This window comes from Ruditapes philippinarum, unplaced genomic scaffold (assembly GCF_026571515.1).
Source record: "Ruditapes philippinarum isolate M1 unplaced genomic scaffold, ASM2657151v2 ctg4071_1_1_1_1, whole genome shotgun sequence".
Classification (NCBI taxonomy): domain Eukaryota; kingdom Metazoa; phylum Mollusca; class Bivalvia; order Venerida; family Veneridae; genus Ruditapes; species Ruditapes philippinarum.
This window is the reverse complement of record NW_026865952.1, coordinates 39,377-54,003: the sequence shown is the minus strand read 5'-3', so window position 1 is coordinate 54,003 and position 14,627 is coordinate 39,377. Positions and strand designations below refer to the sequence as shown.

At 32.2% G+C, this 14,627-nt stretch overlaps 1 protein-coding gene across 1 annotated transcript; it reads right to left on the bottom strand.

Moving 5' to 3' along the window:
* Positions 1 to 241: 241 nt before the first annotated feature.
* LOC132730822 (tachykinin-like peptides receptor 99D) lies at positions 242 to 2,246 on the bottom strand. The gene has a single exon (XM_060716870.1). The coding sequence runs from the start codon at positions 2,058 to 2,060 to the stop codon at positions 1,059 to 1,061; it is 1,002 nt and encodes a 333-aa protein (XP_060572853.1). The 5' UTR covers positions 2,061 to 2,246; the 3' UTR covers positions 242 to 1,058.
* Positions 2,247 to 14,627: the final 12,381 nt, after the last annotated feature.

Below are 14,627 nucleotides of genomic sequence, written 5' to 3'. Positions count from 1 at the left end.
AAATTAAATATGTGTTCTATTTCATTTATTTCTAATTGAATGTACATTTTCTTTATTTTTGTCCATATATTGCACACATAGCTCAATATTATATAACTCTTTCATATTGATAGATCGTGTAAGGTTGCAAGTATGTTATAAGGTTAAAAGATAGCAAAAGCAAAAGAGTTATTAAATCAGAAATACATATATATCATATCATATCATATTATTTTCTACATGGCACGCCAATTGATTATCACACACATGTTGTCTACTTTAAATATGTTGCTACCACGTTCTACAATAAATATCTTTATGCATAAAATAAATAGTTTACTGTTTTAATCAAAAGTAGTGCAAACTCCTGCACTCATAGATATTTCTTATCCAATAATAAACTTTGGTATTAGATAAGATCTTTACTAAATATATGCCTTTGTTGTGAGATATACAACATACAATATATAGAACATAAACGAGATAATAAAATGTAAAACTCATGTCAAAATTAAATCCGTTTAAGTTTATATATTTGACGTCACTGGTTAGGATTACCTAATATAAAACGACGTCTTAAAACATGTAAAGTAAAACAACAACAGACCATATACAAAACGTATTTTAAAGAATAACGTTTCAAAACGCTTGTATGGAATATAAACACAAACTACATAAACACAAAAATAAACAAAATGCTACTTTTATATTTTGTACATCATACCTTAAGCAATGTTAAATGGCGTCATTGTGATACGGAAATGTCACAATACAACACGAACGTCGTGGTTTAAGAATTTGATAATTACTTACATATTGAAAATACGTTTCATTACCTTTTTTGGAACATTTCGTTATTAACCTGATGAAATCTTGAATCAGAAAGACTTACAGTACTTCTATAGTTTCCGCTTCCTTTGTTGATGGTATCTTGTTACTATCCTCTACCTTAAAAATAGAGCCATGTTTTTCGAAGTGTAATCGCGACTGATTCCTACAATGGGAAGGACACATTGCCTTTAGAATAGAAAGCAATTCTTCTAAAAATACATTGTTACAAAAACAATAGACAAACGGGTTCAAAGCTGAACATAAAAATAGGACTTTAACAAAAATTGAAAAACTGCTTTCCCAGCTGCCGAGAGTTTGTTGTAATATGCAGGATTATTAAGACGTAAGCAGACGACACCTATACATGGAAGGTAGCTAATTCCATACAACAATGTTAGAATTATCATCATAAATATAATCTTCTGTATTCGGTATGCCGAGGACTCTTTTATTTTCCCCTCCTTTTGACAAATTGATTCTTTCTGGCGCTTTGCCAAAGATCTTATGATGTGGCTAAATAATACTATTAGGGTCAGGAATATTATTATAAATGACGAAATATGTGCCACGGAGGTCACGAAAGAAAATGAAAATGCTAATTGTTCCATTGCATCATCCATTAAGCATGACTTTCCGTAAATCAGAACATCTAGACCTTCAACAGATGTATTAAATCTATTGCCGTCGGTAATATTCTGTATTGCAAATAACGGAATAGTTTGTGTCCCGTAGACGAAAAACATTGGTAACGCAGTAGCAACCGATATTATAATATTCACATAACACATGCGCCTTGATGTTGTATCCGTGAATTTTGGTTTCCAAGGCTTGCAGACTAGTCTGTAACGTTCAAACGCAATTGCTAGTAGTGTTAGACATGATATATTACTCACACTGTAGGCAAACCACCGAAAAAACTTGCACAGCCATCTTAAATCCAAATCGAAAAAGTGTGTCATTATTACAAGTTCTGTTGGCATAACAACCGCGCATGTTAGAAAATCACATGTCGCCATCGTTATAAGAAATTGTCTAGCAACAGCCTTCTTTAAACGCCGAGTATATACAAGCAAAGTTAATATATTACCCGGTAATCCAATAACCATTAAGATTATAATCAATGTAAATGATGGTAAAAATATTTCAAACTGATTATCGTTGGCCTTTGTAATAACTGTATAGCGGATATCTGGATATTCTTGATGGACCAAAGCATCATACGATACAGCTCTGAGACTGTTATTCGACATGAATACTTTCACCGATTGGTTATCAAAAGAATATTTAAATTTACGTAATCATCCACTTGACTTAATATCCTCTTTATCGTCGTATCTCTATCAAACTGGCACTGACGTCGATGGTTCTTACATGTTCCTTGAAGTAATGTTGCGATTGGCCAAACTCAAATGGAATCGCACCAGTATTCTTTTACTTTTATCAGTCGTCTTTCTTTTCTTAAATGTAAAACATGATAATTGTAATATTTTAAAAAAGGAGGCGATGATCATTTATTCTATTATTGTTTACAATAGACCAAATCATATTGTTTGATCACAATGAAAATTGCTATTTAAGAGTGCATCAATATCAATATTAACAATAACAGGTGCATGATTATCTAAAAGATATCATGGAATGGGTATGTTTTGTAACATTTAAGATTCTTAAGCTACATCGTTTTGTAGAATCGCCATTTTATAATCATTCTGTTTAATTTATCATGCTAAGATTATTGTGTGTGAAAGAAACATTATCGAGCATAAAAAGATATTGAGATTATGTTTTTTAAACAGATACTGTTGCAGTTGCATTCTGCTTAAACCGATACAAGGAGGCGCGAATCGCAGATTTCACCTCCTTTGTTCTTAAACAGCCCGAATCAAACGGTGTAAGCAACATTTTAAATTTTGTCATTTTCAGAAGTCTTAAAGATTTCCATTTTTTTTATATAAGCCTTTACACCAGCGACAAGATGGATAATAATCAAAGCTTTTATGGTTTAACAATATGTGATTCTATATCACATTCTTTTAATCAACAAACAATATAAAGTTAAAATGAAAATTATTAACAATGTGAAGTTAGAGATATATATCGGAAAAGTCAATCGTAAAGGCCTTTAAAAAGGAGAAGTAAGTAAAAATCTTTATTATCCATCTCTAGTTATTTTATCATTAAATGTAACAAACTTTTCAGAACCACTGATCCAACAAAATAAGTATTCAATATTCACTACTGTATTGTTATGAAATGTCTTCAAGTGAAAATCTTTGATATTTCGAGACAGTTAACAACTTCAATATATTCTTTTGCAGACTTTGAATTAAGTTCGCGACAGTGAAATAACGAACTTTGTGACATTTATCAACAGCCCCGACACAAGTACAATAATAAGAAATACCGTTCTGATATCAATGTTATAAACACAGATCTAATATACAATAATATAAACACTGATATAAAATACAATTATACAAACACTGATATGAGATATGAGATACAATGATATAAACACTGATATGAGATAAAAAATACAAACACTGATATAAAATTCAATAATACAAACACTGATATAAAATTCAATAATATAAACACTGACATAAAGTACAATAATACAAACACTGATATAAAATATAATTTTATAAATACTGATACAAACAATATAAACACTGATATAAAATACAATAATATAAACATAATATAAAATACAATAATATGAACACAGTTATAAAATACAGAAATATAAACACTGATATAAAATATGATTACGTTAACTTGATTGTTTGATTCTTATAAGATAAAGGTGTTTCTTAATTTAACAGAATATAGTAGAATTCTATTCAATTAATAATGCAATAAAGGTGGTATTGTTAAAACCTGCAATCCGGTCAAGTAAGGACTTATATTTTAATGAGTAAACAGCTTACATGTGTTTGCATATCTCCTTTTTAAAGAAATATAAATGTACGTATGGAACTGATTTTTTTAATTTTATGTTATGTTATGTATTTACTACTTAGTATTTGCATAAAACTAAATCAACAGCCAAGTCATTTCGAACAATGTTTCTAAAACAATTAATACCTCAAAATATCGTCACTAATCAAAAGATCAAGGTATTTTGGAAATTGCACATGTTCCCTTGGCAACATTTGAATGACTGTATTAGGTTATTGATATTGTACTATCATATAAATAACCGAAATGAGGAAGATATCTATCAAAACTAATAAGAATAAATTTAGGATTATAACCTAAAGGAAGCTCGTAAAAATGATTTTATGTTTGTCAATGAATATATAGATTAAATTGTATTGTTTTGTTAGTCTGTTTTGCCTTTAGTTAAATTATATGCTTTGTTCCCTGTTCTCATGTAATAAAGATTAATTTCTTGTGATGTTTTACCATAACTGTTTTCATCAGAATTTATTGCTAGGTTTCATATTTTGTTTATCAATAAATTCATCATACGCTTCAAATGGCATAACAAGAGATGAAATAATTAAATTAATTTCAAAATGACAAATATTTATTCAATAAATCACACGTGAAAGCATATAACATCGATGACTCTGAAATATTAAATTCTCTATTGTATGTATGGATAAATTTCTTTCTGATTAATTATGCTCATTTGTCATAAATGAAAATGAAGATTCATTTCCTAAGAAGAAACATGTTTTTCTTTTTTAGATATATTGATTGGAAAACAAGCAAGATACTTACGTTTATTCCTTTCTATGACAGAGCCTTGAAAATAAATTTATAACACCTACTCTTTAATACCCTAAATATAAACAGCAAGCCTTTATAATTCCTTTCAGTCATTTTATACCGAATGCAAACAAGTGGTAAAGTATACTCCTCTCTTACAATTCACTATGTAAAATGTCAGTTGCAATGAAATAAATATACACTATCCTTTTAAATACCATATTATACCAGGAGGAATTGTATAATAGTCATTCAATTGTTATAATGGACAGGAAATGATGAAAATAAATTGCATTTGTCATATTTAAATGAAGCAATTAGCCAGACCTTTAAAATCAGTCAAAAACAAGATATGTTTGTAAAACATGTATGCCCCCTATCGGCAACCAATTAGTCATGTGATCAGGTTATTATGACTGACTTTTGACCTAGTGACCAAAAAATCAATAAGGGTTAATTACTGGTCATGACAAGTCACTAAGTAATTGTGATCGCAAAGGTTATATGCAGCAATTTTATGACAAATTTATTACAAATCGTACCAAATAATACATGCAAACATTCTATAAATCAAGTAGGCCTCATTAATAGGGCTGTCATTGATTTTGTATCGATGTATCGGGAGACAAATATTGACGATGCATCGATATATCGACTGACAGAAGATACATTGAAAAACATTTATGTATGTGTTATAAATTGGGATAATGGTGTTATGCATGCTAGAATTACACATTACACATACTACATACTAACAGAAAGTGTTTTTTTTTCTGTTATTCTTGTCACTGACATTTTAAAACGGAGTTTAAAGTTCAAGTAAGCCAAAAAAAAGACAACAAAAATCTAGAAAAAAAATGACTTCTCTTATAAGCCAAAATAGAGAGGTATATCAACAAACAGAAATATTTTTTTAGCTTGTATCGATATGTGAAAGTGTGTATCGATATTGTATCGGATGATGAATATCGAAAATATATCAATATCGCGATATTCAATGACAGCCCTACTCATTAATGACAGCCAACTTGTTATATTACATAAGACATTAAAAGGACTTTAAGTTTAATAAAATATCAACCAATAGCAACTTGAGTTGTTGAGTTATTGGTCAGAAACAGTCTTTACATACAAGGACCTTTGACCCTTAAATCAATAGGGGTTATCTACTGGCCAAAACCAATGCACCTGTGAGGTTTGAAGGTAAAGGGCCCATGAGTTGGGATATTGATCAGAAAGCGTTTTTACGTATAAGGTCATTGTGAACTTGACTTCTGACCCCTTAACGCCAAAAATCCATTAAGGTCATCTTATGACCAAAAGCAATGCATCTGTAAAGCTTGAAGGTCAAGGGTCCATGGATTGTTCAGTTATTGATAGAAAACCATTTTGAAATACAAGGTCAATACAATCTTTGACCCCCTCACCCCAAAATCAATAGGATGTCATCTACTGGTCAAAACCAATGCGCCTACGCAATTTGAGAGCCAACAGCCCATGGCTTGTGAAGTTATTGATCGGAAACCATTTTCACCTACAAGGTCAATTCAACCTTGGTCTTTGACCCCTTGACCCAAAAAATCAATAGGGGTCATTTACTGGTCAAGTCCAATGCACCTACCACGTTTGAAGGCAAACAGCTTATTGATTGTCAAGTAATTGATCAGAAACCGTTTTACCTGCAAGGTCAATGTGACCTTGACCTTTGACCCCTGACCCTAAAATCAATAGGGGTCATTATCTGGTCATGAACAATCATCATACCAAGTTTGAAGTTCCTATGCCCAAATGTTCTTTAGTTATTGATCGGAAACTATTTTACCTACATGATCAATTTGACATTGACCTCTGACCCCTTGACCCCAAAATTGTTAGGATCATTTGCTGGTCATGAACAATCATCAAACCAAGTTTAGAGTTCCTAGGCCTTGACGTTCTTTAGTTATCACTCGGAAACCCTTTTTACCTACAAGGTCAATGTGACCTTGACCTTTGACCCCTTGACCTTAAAATCAATAGTCATCTGCTGGTCATGAACAATCATCATAAGAAGTTTGAAGTTCCTAGGCCTTAACGTTCTTTTGTTATCACTCGGTAACCGTTTTTACCTTCAAGGTCAATGTGACCTTGACCTTTGACCCCTTGACTCCAAAATCAATAGGGAACGAACATTCAGCATACTAAGTTTGAAGTTCCTAGGCCTTAGCGTTCTTTAGTTATCACTCGGAAACCATTTGGTCTACGGACCGACAGACTGACCGACAGACAAATGCAAAGCAATACACCCCACTTCTTCGAAGGGGGCATAATAATATAGTTTTGAAATACATGTATTTGAAAAAACAAAACAAACAAAAACAAACACAACAACAACCCAACATATTGATAAACATCAGATTACTATTTATTTTATTCAAGACCAGGTGTCATTTAATGCTTCCTTCATTTTAGTGTTGTTATATTTTTTAGTCCTTCAGGATCATTGATTTTCCAATACGTTAGAGTTGTAAATTGAAGACCGCTTAAGCCGGTGCTAGAGTGTCTGACAGATGTTGCACTTTTAAATGATCTCTCATGAACAGGCTTAATGAAGGCGAATCTGCAATCTTCATGTTATATTGTTGTTTCTGCTTTCCATAGAATTCCACTTTTTATAAATGTTGACATGCATACTCACAAAATGAAATTATTCTCGTTTCTGATATAGTACCTGCTTAGGTGTGTACCACCTTAAGATGTTTGCTGATGAATTTCTTGTTATTTTCGTGAATATCTGGTATTTGTAGACCTGTTAGTCCGCTCTTTTTCACTCGACATAAGTATCTTGGCAGTACTGTATTTACATGTAGATACTCATGTACATAATGAGTGACGAAATTGTTGAGGAATTGAAAGATTATATTATTTCGACGGGAAATTCAGCGACTTGAAGAGGACTGTTAAAAATCCCATTCGGAGTGGATAGCAGAGAGTGCCAGAAAAAAGCTTCAGGCGAGGAATCGGCTCAAGATCTATCTTTATCAGGGGGGCCAGTCGTCTGTTTCCGTTCTGGACAAGTGGGACACATTGCCTCGGGATGTATTCAACCCAACACCGGTTTCTCAAGACAGCTGGGATCTTCCGCCGCATCCAGTGATACAACAGGCAAAAAAACCACGAGAAGTCAAGAACAACAGCCGAGACTAATTCATCATTTGATTATGATAAGTATTAGATTTTTGATTGTACGGACTTAAATTTTACTCAAACATTTGATTAATACCACGAGTTTTTTGTGAATTCATTGAAAATTCAATACTTGTATCCGACCTTTCTGTTAAAGGTAGATTAAAAAAGGCTTTGACTTTTCGGGAAAACGTATTGCAACCTAATTTTGATAGCTTATCTTGTCACTGTTCAGCCTCCGACATTTTACACGAATAACAATAAATCTGCTTTTTTGTGGAGAACGCTATTTCAGATATTGAAATTACTGCCAAATACAGAGTATAATTCCTATGTTTGTCTTTGTTTTGTTATATTAGATTAGAGAATAATTAATTTACTCTCGATCAAAGGGAGAGAGAGAGTAAGGAATTGTTTAATGTTTTTGCACAATTATTTTATGCAAACATAATACATTGTACCATTGTGACAAAAATGAGATAAAAACATATGGGAAAAGGTCATTCCGTTATATGATGATAAAATGTACATATCGATGGTCATTGGTCAAGGGAAAAATAACCTGTAAATGTACAGGTACTTGACCGAGGGTCACACGACTTTGTGTTAAAATATAGTCAATATTCTCAAATGTATCATCTTTTATGATTGTTTGCAGATGTTGAATGGTGACGACTTTTTAATAATTTATACAATATCTTAAATTTTGTTATAAAAATATGAATAGTAAGAACATGATAATAGATCTGAAAATTAAATTGTCTTAGAGTACAAACAATAGTACAATTATTTAATAATATTACCTTTGCTGGGATCCATTTAAGAACAAAAATCAGTCAGCATTTTCAAATGTTTACAATTTGTTGGACTTGTGTTACTCGTTATAATTCTCATCTACCCAACAAAACATATAGAATTGCCTTTTTTGTAACCTGAATGTTTAAAAAACTAATTGGCAACTAATAATTAGTAAATTTAATCTTAATTGTGGATGTTGTTTAGTTTGTAGAAATAAATATTGTTTAAATAACAAACCAAATATATATAGGATCAATAATCATTAGATCGGTATTTTTCCTTCCTCAAATAACACCGAACGTCTGGTAAAATATAATGTATCAAATTATCCGTTATTTGACATTATTTATTAACTGTTAATTTTCATTTGGCTCGGTGTTGACCGTTTAGTTTTAGATAAACGTGTAACACATTTCTGTATCTGTAATTGAATCGGTCCAGACATGGAATAAATTCCCGAATAATGAATCTTCCTACGACAAATATTAACTGTAATTATACACTTAATTGACTGTACTGAAAATACAATTGCACACCCAGGCTCCAGATTTAATTGTTATTTCTAGAACAATCAATATATCACACCTAAACAAAGTTTTCACCTTTCATCTACCTTTATGTTGTTAATATAGCTAAATTGAATTGTATTGTTGACTGAAAATGTTGCTTCCAAAACGTCTACCACGAAGCTTGGTTTTAAGTTTCGGAAACAGGTAGAAATCAGAGGGACCAAGTTCGGAGAATATGGGCAATGGGAAAGAATTTCAAAGCCGCAGTCAGTTGCAGCAGCCATAGCATCTTGGGATGTGTGAGCTGGCGCATTGTCGTGCAGGAACCGAACGCCTTGAGTCAGTTTGCCTCTTCTTTTACGCGCGATTTCTTGACGCAGACGTCTCAATTCGTCTGCAGAGTACGTACCGTTTATGGTACGACCTTGCTCAAGATAGTAAATCATGATCATCCCCTGACTATCCCAAAAAATTGAAGCCATCATCTTCCCTGCTCAATGCACCCTCTAAATTTCTTCGGAAGCGGTGAGCCAGGATGCTTCCACTGCATGCTCGGTTTTTTGGATTCTGAATCGAAGTGATGGACCCATGTTTCATCCGGTAGATAAAATCAGGTTCGATCTCGTAGCGAGACAAAAAATGTCTTGAAATGTCAAGCCTGGTCCGTTTCTGGTCGTCAGTCAACTGTCTAGGGACCCATCTAGCGGAAACCTTTGACATGCCATAGACATCAGTCAGAATTGCCTGAACAAATCCAAAGCTTATACCCATCAGCAATGCTTTGCAGGTCTCGCCTTCTGCCGCACATAACAAGATCGTGTACAGCTTCTGCAGTTTCATAGTGGGTGGCCTCTTTTGGCCTCCCAGGCCGCTCATCATCTCCAATGCTCTCTCTGCTCTTCTAAAATTCAGCAGCCCATTTTTTCACAGTGTTATAGGAAGGTGACTCCTTCCCAAGTGTATCCATGAAGTCTTCATGGATTTCCTTGGGGGGCATCCCTTTCTTACAGAGGTACTGAATGACGATTTCAATTTTCTCCATTTGGTCTAAATGACACCGCCTCTACTGATCAAAGTGTGTTTTATGTTACTTAATCTGTGTAAAACCGCAGGTAACTCGGTCAGTAATCTTCAATAAGATATCGGTATCGATGTATTGTGTGTAAATGTCAGTGTAGTGACTAGAAGAATATCGGGTCGAGAACATTTTGATCATACCTTGTACATGCGTTTAAATTATGATAGATGCAACGTTGAAAAAGGAGTTTGTGTTTTTAAAGAACGACAAAGTAAACTAATCTCACTCTTGGGTTATGCATACCATTCAGTCAGGCAGTCCGAGTTAAAAATAATATTATATTTACTCTGTACTTGTGTCCGTTCGGAAACAAGTTTCAACAATGTAATTGATTTCGATCATAATGACTTTCGATGAATGCTCAATGGCTTTCCAATGTTTATTCCGTACTGCTTTATGTACTTAGTTTGAAAATCTTGACAATATTTCCAAGCATTTTGTCGTCCTTTTGGACTTAAAAAATGACACACAACTGTACATACTCCACAATGATTCTGGTATTTCCGCCATTATGGAGTAATCTATGACGTTTCTCAATGTTTATCTTGATTGTAATGAAAAAAAACAAAAGTGATACAGTGGTGCTTAGAAAAACCTTTTTCCTGATCATATCTATATTGATGTAGTTGAAAACTCTTGAAATATATTAGCTTCTTCAATTACTTTATCCAAGATGGTTTATCACAAAATGATTATTCTACCTTAAATAAAATAAACCATTGCATATTTTTAGACTAATACTGCCTGCCACAATTTGCTGTACAGTCATCATTCAATAATTAATAAAAAAAATCATAACGATTTCCCATGGAAATGAGCCAGAAAATAAGCCAGATTAAAGCTTTTTTCAAAATTATGTTTGCATATTCAGAATGAAACGCACAAAACAAACACGTTTCCCAGTCATTTGTTAAATATATTGTTACAGGCGCAAAAAGAAATTACTATGCAATTTTAACATGTATCCAATTACACCACATACAAAACATAATAAATGCCATCCTATTTGTGTAATTTTGCCCGTGCTTTTTGTACAGAAAGTATTCGATACGATTGTTTATCGTTTCATAGTACAGTACTTAGAAGAAAAAAGAAGAAAAACATTTCATGCTTCCACTAAAGATATTTATTCCTCTTTTTTATGTCCAAATAAAATGATTCCCAAGATAATATTTCCAAGTCAAGAAAATCATTTGGATTTCAGTTCAAATACAAGCAGATACTGTCATCGTACTTACAGATAATGTTTTTTTTATTACAAGTTTGTTGATTCAAGTCAAATTCAATTGTCCATCTTATAACTTGACTTTGCAATCCTCATTTTATAAATTTGTGTAAAATAAAATTACCATAGCAAATTTACAATTGTTAGTATAAAATCAACCTAAACATGATGTAATTTGTATCGGATACAATTTACAGCTAACATAGCAGAGCTGCATAGACGTCTTAATTTGTTTCGCTTAAATGTTTCTGTTATCATTGTCTAAGATATGTAGGGAAAATTTGAATAAATTATATTATATACCTTTCATTATTCTTTTTGCGTGTCTTCATCTAATTATAGCACACGTCGCCTTTAATATCATTGTCAGATAGTAATGATATACAAGTGTTTCATGTTTGTTAACGGTCCTATACCTATTCAAAGCCATAAAACAATGTGCAATTTGGCATTCTGGAATCGGAATATGTTTGTTGATACGTACACGTACCTAACTTACTTTTCATTAATCATAAAAAGGTCTAGAATCCATTTACCATTCAACATTAATTTTGAGTCAATTAATCGTGTAATTCGGTAGTCTATTGTGGGATATATTCAGCTGCTAGTTTTCCGTAGTTCGTGGCTCTATCAAGGTAGCAACTTGTGCTTTATCACAAATAATGTTCATAGGAATTCTTGCATTAGGTCCTTTTGCAAAAGTAGCAATATGCAAAGAAGTTGTCAAATAAATCTTACAAGTTATATTCTTTATTGTTCAAATCATACATTTGTGCGAATTTGATTGTTGAATGGTTTTTCTTTTTGTCGTGAAAAATATAACTTCACATAGAACTCCGTGTTTGTCAATTAATTCATACAGTCATGATTTAAGGACAAACTGTATATTTATATATTATGATTTGCTTATTGAAAAAAGGAAATTGCATAATATTCTGATCTTGATTTTGTGTTCAATACGAAATTTAAATGTTTATGATATATTAGAAGAATAAGATAAATCTGAATTCAATTAAGATATGGAATATATCAATTTTAGAACTTGAAGAGACTGTCCAATCATTTATTAGAAACTTTTGACATGACAATTTAATATATTGTATACATGTAAATGATTTATATCACATTTTAAATAACCAAGAACAAACACCATTTACTATCAGGAATGGTTTAGATAATATACTATTAAAGCTTAGTATTATTGTCTTAATTTGGAATCAATATATCAATAATTATTGTTCGTAAACCGTAATTCCTCCATAGTATTAGCTAATATTAGCCTTTTTGTGTGAATTATTGAATAATAATCTACTTTTTATATGACAGCCGTGTCCAAAATTAAATATGTGTTCTATTTCATTTATTTCTGATTGAATGTTCATTTTCTTTATTTTTGTCCATATATTGTACACATATCTCAATATTATATAACTCTATCATATTGATAGATCGTGTAAGGTTGCAAGTATGTTATAAGGTTAAAAGATAGCAAAAGTAAAAGAGTAATTATATCAAAAATACATATATATCATATCATATTATTTTCTACATGGCACGCCAATTGATTATCACGCACATGTTGTCTACTTTAAATATGTTGCTACCACGTTCTACAATAAATATCTTTATGCATAAAATAAATAGTTCACTGTTTTAATCAAAAGTAGTGCAAACTCCTGCACTCATAGATATTTCTTATCCAATAATAAGCTTTGGTATTAGATAAGATCTATACTAAATACATGCCGTTGTTGTGAGATATACAACATACAATATATAGAACATAAACGGGATAATAAAATGTAAAACTCATGTCAAAATTAAATCCTTTTAAGTTTATATATTTGACGTCACTGGTTAGGATTACCTAATATAAAACGACGTCTTTAAACATGTAAAGTAAAACAACAACAGACCATATACAAAACGTATTTTAAAGAAAACGTTAAAAACGCTTGTATGGAATATAAACACAAACTACATAAACACAAAAATAAACAAAATACAACACGAACGTCGTGGTTTAAGAATTTGATTATTACTTACATTTTGAAAATACGTTTCATTACCTTTTTTGGAACATTTCGTTATTAACCTGATGAAATCTTGAATCAGAAAGACTTACAGTACTTCTATAGTTTCCGCTTCCTTTGTTGATGGTATCTTGTTACTATCCTCTACCTTAAAAATAGAGCCATGTTTTTCGAAGTGTAATCGCGACTGATTCCTGCAATGGGAAGGACACATTGCCTTTAGAATAGAAAGCAATTCTTCTAAAAATACATTGTTACAATAACAATAGACAAACGGGTTCAAAGCTGAACATAAAAATAGGAATTTAACAAAAATTGAAAAACTGCTTTCCCAGCTGCCGAGAGTTTGTTGTAATATGCAGGATTACGTAAGACGTAAGCAGACGACACCTATACATGGAAGGTAGCTAATTCCATACAACATTGTTAGAATTATCATCATAAATATAATCTTCTGTAGTCGGTATGCCGAGGACTCTTTTATTTTCCCCTCCTTTTGACACATTGATTCTTTCTGGCGCTTTGCCAAAGATCTTATGATGTGGCTAAATAATACTATTAGGGTCAGGAATATTATTATAATTGACGAAATATATGCCACGGAGGTCACGAAAGAAAATGAAGATGCTAATTGTTCCATTGCATCATCCATTAAGCATGACTTTCCGTAAATCAGAACTTCTAGACCTTCAACAGATGTATTAAATCTATTGCCGTCGGTAATATTCTGTATTGCAAATAACGGAATAGTTTGTGTCCCGTAGACGAAAAACATTGGTAACGCAGTAGCAACCGATATTATAATATTCACATAACACATGCGCTTTGATGTTGTATCTGTGAATTTTGGTTTCCAAGGCTTGCATACTAGTCTGTAACGTTCAAACGCAATTGCTAGTAGTGTTAGACATGATATATTACTCACACTGTAGGCAAACCACCGAAAAAACTTGCACAGCCATCTTAAATCCAAATCGAAAAAAAAAGTGTGTCATTATTACAAGTTCTGTTGGCATGACAACCGCGCATGTTAGAAAATCACATGTCGCCATCGTTATAAGAAATTGTCTAGCAACAGCCTTCTTTAAACGCCGAGTATATACAAGTAAAGTTAATATATTACCCGGTAATCCAATAACCATTAAGATTATAATCAATGTAATTGATGGTAAAAATATTTCAAACTGTTTATCGTTGGCCTTTGTAATAACTGTATAGCGGATATCTTGATATTCTTGATGGACCAAAGCATCATACGATACAGCTCTGAGACTTTTATTCGACATGATTAC

Coding starts and splice junctions, on each gene's coding strand:
- LOC132730822 (XM_060716870.1), bottom strand. CDS start 2,060: ATGTCGAATAACAGTCTCAGAGCTGTATCGTATGATGCTTTGGTCCAT.